This window comes from Dipodomys merriami, unplaced genomic scaffold (genome assembly GCF_024711535.1).
Source record: "Dipodomys merriami isolate MVZ:Mamm:240054 unplaced genomic scaffold, mDipMer1.0.p SCAF_5, whole genome shotgun sequence".
Lineage (NCBI taxonomy): Eukaryota > Metazoa > Chordata > Mammalia > Rodentia > Heteromyidae > Dipodomys > Dipodomys merriami.
In genome coordinates, this window is record NW_027206068.1 from 59,637,264 (window position 1) to 59,644,029 (window position 6,766).

The 6,766-nt window shown below is 44.6% G+C and overlaps 1 protein-coding gene across 1 annotated transcript; it reads left to right on the plus strand.

Annotated features, from left to right (window-relative positions):
• Positions 1-1,020: 1,020 nt before the first annotated feature.
• On the plus strand, positions 1,021-6,367 carry Lep (leptin). Its single transcript, XM_069997305.1, has 2 exons — positions 1,021-1,189; positions 3,552-6,367. Exons 1-2 carry the CDS (start codon positions 1,046-1,048, stop codon positions 3,906-3,908), a joined length of 501 nt encoding a protein of 166 aa, XP_069853406.1. The 5' UTR covers positions 1,021-1,045; the 3' UTR covers positions 3,909-6,367.
• Positions 6,368-6,766: the final 399 nt, after the last annotated feature.

The window sequence follows — 6,766 nt, forward strand, 5'->3', positions numbered from 1 at the left end:
TTATTACATTTGCCTCATGTATCTCATTAAAACTTAGCTTCTTAATCAAGGATCTGCATGTTATTAATTTTAGAGTTCACAGCTCTGTGACTTTGTAAGTTTGACGTATTCTATGTGAAAGCGTTGCATGCTCTCTTGTCTCTATTTACAGTTGATCACTTGGCCACTTGCAATAACTGCTTTCTACTCTTCCTAACTCCTTCTTGGTCATTAATCTCCAGATAAGGTGACCTCTCCTCCAGGCATCCTCCTTAGGACTCATGCACTGTCTGGAACTTTCCTACTTGCAAAGCTCTCCCTTCCTGTGTTGCTCTATATTGCCTTGCCTGTTAAGCCATGAGACATTGGAATGTAGGAAGGATCTGGAGTTTTCCCTTGGTTCCTTGGTACCTAGCATTGCATCTGACTGGTTATTCCATGGTAGAGAAGTTCTACTTAGATTCAAGTTCCCCAGGGGAAAGGTCATCACAACCATAGCAGCAGGCTGTTGAGAAAGTAATGGGAAGGGCAAGGAAGTAACATCTCTATATGACAGGGAAATGAAACATTGAGTTCACAACCCCTTCCATTCTTTCTCATGTATTATCTAATTTGTTCCTCATAAAAGCTTAGAGAGAGTAGAGTTTTGAGCGGTTGCGTGATATGCCTAAAGTTCTGTAGTAAGTAAATGACTAGATTCCAACAGAGCCTTTATCAATTGGTTCTCTTTCCTTGAAGCACACAATGAAGCCTCCCCACCCCCATCATGGCCACTGGGTAATTTGATCACTCCTGGGCTCACTGCTCTGTGGTCTACAAACATGTTATCGTGGTTTTATGGATGGGGCAATATGCCTCTTCCCAAGGGCATGCTTTATTAATCTAGATCTAGACAGCAAATAATCTTTGGCTTTGAGGAGATGATAGCTCTGGCAGAAAGTGTTTTTATCCATATCTGGCAATGTGGTTAGTAGCAGGGCAGATGGATCTATTCTGATACCAGCCTCTTGTAATGTGTGGTTCTTTGTATTTTCAGATCCAAGAAACTCATCCTGAGATTGAAAAAATGCGCTGGGGATTCCTGTGCCAGTTTCTGTGGCTTTGCTACTATCTATGCTATGTTCAAGCTGTGCCCATCCAGAAAGTCCAGGATGATGCCAAATCCCTCATAAAGACCATTATCATCAGGATCAATGACATTTCACACATGGTAGGGACGGGCGGGGAGTGGGGAACAAAATAGAACTATGGGCCAGCCCATAGTTCTTATGATGGTTCCTTAATCCAAGAAATATTTATTAGGCACCTTCTGAATGCCAGGCACCTTGGAACCTGAGGATGATTTCAAGGCACAAGGCTGCCATTCTTTGTGGTTGTTTCTCTTTAGTGGTTCTACTATGAAACCATTGTAAGAAAAAGAATACTTTGCCATATGCTACCGCCTAAAAAGAAATCATAGTGGTCGGTGAGGGGGAGGGAAAGAGGGAGAAAAATGAGGGAGGGGGTAACAAGTTAGACAAAATGTAATCACTTACGTAATTACTTACGTAATTGTAACCCCTTTAAAAAAAAAAAGAAATCATAGAGCTAGGAGCTGGTGGCACATACTTATAATCCAAGAAATTCAGGAGGCTGAAATCTGAGGATCTTGGCTTGAAGCCAGCCCAGATAGAAAAATCTGTGAGACTCTTATCTCCAAGTAACTGGCAGAAAGTTGCAAGTGGGAATATGGCTCATATGGTAGAACAATAGCCTTAAGCAAAAAAGCCAAATGAGAGTGTGAGTTCAAGCCCCAGAATAGGTATAAGGGGGAAAGGAAGGAAGGAAGGAAGGAAGGAAGGAAGGAAGGAAGGAAGGAAGGAAGGAAGGAAGGAAGGAAGGAAGGGAGGGAGGGAGGAAGGAAGGAAGGAAGGAAGGAAGGAAGGAAGGAAGGAAGGAAGGAAGGAAGGAAGGAAGGAAGGAAAAGGATTCTCTGATATTATGAAGCCCCAGAATGTTCTATGATGGGGAACCCCAGACCTCAAAGGTTAGCTGAGGCAGGTGCAGTGGCAGGTAAAGGTATAGTAGCTTTGCTTCCTCCCTCATCACTGACCACTTCCTGTCTCATCCTCTCCCCTCTGCCTCCCTTAATCTCCATCTTCCTTGACATCAGGGGAAGCTATAAAGTTTCCTGTGTCTTATTGGCTAGTGGACAGACCCCCAGCAGCACGCTTGCCAGGCATCTACCCCATCTCTAAATGTGTACAGAATTAGGGTTCTTGTAGTTTTAGCTGTGGCCTTTCTCATCACAGCTTATCCTGCTTTCTAGCAATGAGGAGCAAGTTTTCCCCCCTTCACCATCAGGCCTCTGAGTATTTATTAACAGTTGTTATTGCCCACCTTAGACTTCCTCTGGGGTCTGACAGACTATACCTTCAGCTGTTTCCCAGATGGGTCTATAATTGACAAGAAGAAGACTAAGTAAATCTTGCAATCTTTTGTGTGTATGTGTGTGCCCCAGTAGTGATGTTTGAACTCAGGGCCTAGGCACTTGTCCCTTAGCTTTTTCACTCAAGGCTGATGCCTTACCACTTGAACCAAAGCTCCACTTCTGTCTTTTTGGTGGATAATGGGAGGTAAGAATCTCCAAAACTTTCCTGTCCAGGCTGGCCTCAAACCTTAATCCTCAGATCTCAGCCTTCTGGGTAGCTAGGGTTACAGGTATGAGTCACGGGCATCCAACTCATCTGTGAAATCTTAAGTGGGTTCCTCAGCTTTTTTCTATCGTTATCTAGATACTGGAACATCACATAGTCTTTATCAAGTTGCTATGAGACAAAGCAGATACAGCAAGTGCAACCACACACACACACACACACACACACACACACACACACACACACACACACACACACAGAATGCAGAAAATCTGGGATCTTCTATATCTCTTGGCCACTATGGGTATCTTAGCAGTGGCCTTGGGAAGTCAGGAAGAAACCACGTGGCCAGAAGCAGGCCAGAACTAGAGTCTTGTGTATTTCATAGAGGAAACCCTGAAGTCCTTAAAAATAGTCATTCAACAAGGCTACATGTGGGATACTGGGAATCCCAAGTTGGGTATTCTCAAGAGCAAGTGTCACCGGCATTTGGGATGAGGAGAGCCCTTCCTGGTAATTGAAGTCACTGAGGCAAAGAAGAGAAGTGGGGTACTCCCTAGAGAAGTGACATTAACTCTCAGAGCGAGGGAAAAGCATAGTAGTAAGAGAAAGGAATCTGCTGAGTGTTGAGAGACTTTACTAAATAAGAAGGGAGCTATTGCTGTTCTTTCACAGAGGCCATTTGAAGAAAGGAATGGCCAAGGAAGAGTAGTTGGAAGTGGAGGATAGGATAGTTTGGGATAGGCAGGAATCTAGGAAATCAGTCTGGTGATCACTTGGGCACAGAAAATAAGAGCCTGGAAAGGCAAGAAAAGGGAACAGGATACAGCCATGAGAATGAGCTTCTGCGCTCATGGTGATCACAGAGGACTTTGAAGGATGGTTTCTTTGCCTGCTTTCTGAGCACTTTCTCTCTTTTTTCTTCCTGTACAACAGCCTCTCTCCTCCAAACAGAAGATCACTGGTTTGGATTTCATTCCTGGCCTCTTCCCTGCTCTGAGTTTGTCCAAGATGGACCATACACTGGCGGTCCATCAACAGATTCTCACTAGGTTGTACTCCCAAAATGCGATGCAAATATCTAATGACCTAGAGAACCTCCGGGCCCTTCTCCAACTGCTGGCCTCCTTCAAGAACTGCCCCCAGCCCCAGATGAGTAACATGAAGATCCTGGAGAGTCTGATCAGTGTCGAGGAAGCCTTTCGCCACTCCACGGAGGTGGTGGCCCTGAGCAGGCTGCAGGAGTCTCTGAAGAACATATTGAAGCAGCTGGATCTCAACCCTGGGTGCTAAGGCCCTGAGGGCCACTTTTCCTTCCAAGGGCCACGTGGAGGGAAGAGACTTGCTTTCATCTGTCTCCAGGAAGTAAGAGCTTTATGTGGACACCCCTTATTTGGGACTATGTTCATTTCTGTCATTCCTCTAAGCCATCCTTTAAGACTCCATGTTATTTAAACCAAAGCTCTATACACAATTCCATGCTCACCTCAAAGGAGTCCCACCCAGCTCAGCATGGATTGTACCTATAATTTTCATCAAATTCTTCAGCTATTGACAAGAGTCATCCCTATCCCCTGTTCCATCTCTCTGTGCATGCTTCACTGTGACCAGGGTGATTTCAAAGGCCTGTTTGGCCCTTCAGAGCCTTTAGATATTCTCAAAGTTCTATCTGAAAACTCTAGGGAGCCCTATGAAGGCTACATCCACTCACAGTTGGAAACTCCCAAGGAACACAAGCATTTGTTTATTTATCATGCATTTTACTCTAGATGGCTTTGAAGTAAAGCACCAGCTTTTTCCAGGCTTTGAGGTTAGCCAGAGCTGGGGGGAACACTCTTGGAGGGTGCTATTTCTAATTCCATTGAAGAGTGTGGTTGAAATAAACCCACTTGGAGTGGCTGGAGGATTAGGGTTAGGATTGACTGAACAAAAACCAATCAAAGCAGCTCTCTTCTCTGGTGACTGACTGACTTTGTTTCTGATGTGACTGACTTTAGGTTATAGTGTTTGCAATGGCATTGCCCTGAGTGGATCCTCAAGGGCTAGGATAGTCTTAAAGAGAAGATAAATTTTGTCAGGTGTAATGTGTAGCTGTGTACAACATGGGGGTGGGGAGGTGGGAAGGATCTAGAATGTGTCTTCTGAATAACATCTGGGTGCTAGGCTTTTGGGAAAGGATGATGTCATTTTCTTATCACAAAAAGAACAAAGGAGGTAGAAGGGAGGGTCCTGAATGAGAAAGGGTTTGTCAAGATGTGAGGGTGGCATATTCCAGACAATGATCCCCAGGGCAGGAGTCCCCCTGTGGAGCTCTGAGTAGTCCAGGGTTGAGCTCACACTAGGACACTGTCCCAATTTGGGATTTACTTGTGAAAGGGTGGTTCTCATCTGACTAACTCATCCCAGCAAGACCATTTCCCACCTATTCCGTGGGGAGTAAGAAAGCCAGTAACAAAGCCAAAGTCCTTTGCCAAATGCCCCCCAGCATTGGGACAATACTGCTGGTGAGTGCCAGGGCCCCAGGCCCAGCTGCCAGCATGGCCCTTCTGCTGGAGGTCATGTTGAGGAGGATGAACAAAGGAATTTGGGTTTTTCCACCAGCTTGCTGCCTTGATGTCACACCGCTCTGTGAGTGGTGGTTCTGCCCAAGCAAACTTGAATCAAAGCAATATACTTTAAGACTGGGCACTGCTTTGTGCTCAACCCTAACTGGTGCTGTGAGCTTCTGAAGCTCACCAGATAAATGTGGAAGTCAGCCATACTGATTTTCACCAGAGTGCAAAGGCACAGTGCTGTCTTTAGTGGGTGGGAAATGAGATGAAAATAGCAGTGCCCAGGAGCCCACAGGTAACTCTGCTTGCACTCTGTAGCATGTGCATACTTTTCAGGGCACATTAGCATCTATTGCTATGTAGCACATCCTGTTGATGCAGGATCACTGCACCTGTAAAAATAAGAAAATATTGACTAAGCATTCATATTCAAAATCCTTGGGACCAGGGTATTTTAGATTTGGGATCTTTTAGGGCTTTTTGGATTCTTTTCCTAGTCTGGCGATGGAATATAAGTATAAACATAAAATTCATTTACATTTTATATATGCCTTATACACACTTTGAAGATTATTTTATACAATATTTTAAAATAATTTTGTGCATGAAACAAGGCTTAATGGAGTGGAATTTGACACACATGGTATTTTGTCAGCACTCAAAAGTTTTGGATTTTGGAGAACTGCAAATCTTATTTTGGGAGATGGGGGGCGAAGAATGCACATCCTGTACCTAAGACCCTAAAAGCCAACAGATAGCAGAATCAGGCCTAGAACACAGGTCCTCAGAGCCCTGAAGTGTTATTCCAGCCAGATACTGCTTTCTGGAGATAGGCTGGTACAGGAGAAGTCACATGTGCTAACTGGAAGAGAAGAGTTAGAGGATGGATTTTAGAGATGTAGATTTCCTGCCAAGAGGAGGCTGTCAATAAAAGCTTGATATAGGGAAATACAGCAAGTGACAGTGGAAAGCAGAAAATGAGGAGGAATGGGAAATAGCATGTTGAGGAGGCCTTGAGGGACACAAAAGTTGGCTATTAAAATCTCTCAAGGTCTGGAGCAAAGGAGGCATGGGGGGCAGGGGCAGGCAGCTCTGAGAACTGGGCAGATCACCTTGGCACCTTACCAGGCTGAGAGGTCTTGAGCCTTTTGCTCATAAGACTTGGAACAGAGCTCATTCCCAGAGTATGAAACTTCTCACAGGAACATGCTTATCCTTTTATGGTTTTTGTAAGAATAACAATAAAAATTTTTGAAATCAAATAAATTTACTTGTTTCTGTTGCTTGATATGGAGGGGCTTCAGGAGAGTTGTTTGTGTGCGACAGGGCAAGACCTGTCACTGGAGTCAGCGTCACCCGAGCTTGGCCACAGCCAGCCACCAGATATTCAGGCAAAAGGATTACCTCAAATCCCAGGGCTGGTGAACAAGCACACTCTGCACCAGGGACAGCAAGGTTCTGTAAATCAACCTCAAACACCGGCAGATTGTTGAAAAACAATAACAACAACAAAGACAAATACAAGACAACAAAACCTAAGGAAACAATCAAACAAAAAAACTTCGCAAAAGCTCAGTGCCAGGGCCTATAATCCCAGCT

Bases quoted from the DNA above. Each gene is read 5' to 3' on its own strand.
- Lep (XM_069997305.1), top strand. From the start codon at position 1,046: ATGCGCTGGGGATTCCTGTGCCAGTTTCTGTGGCTTTGCTACTATCTA. The intron at 1,190-3,551 runs GTAGGGACGGGC...CCTGTACAACAG, and splicing joins TCAATGACATTTCACACATG to CCTCTCTCCTCCAAACAGAA.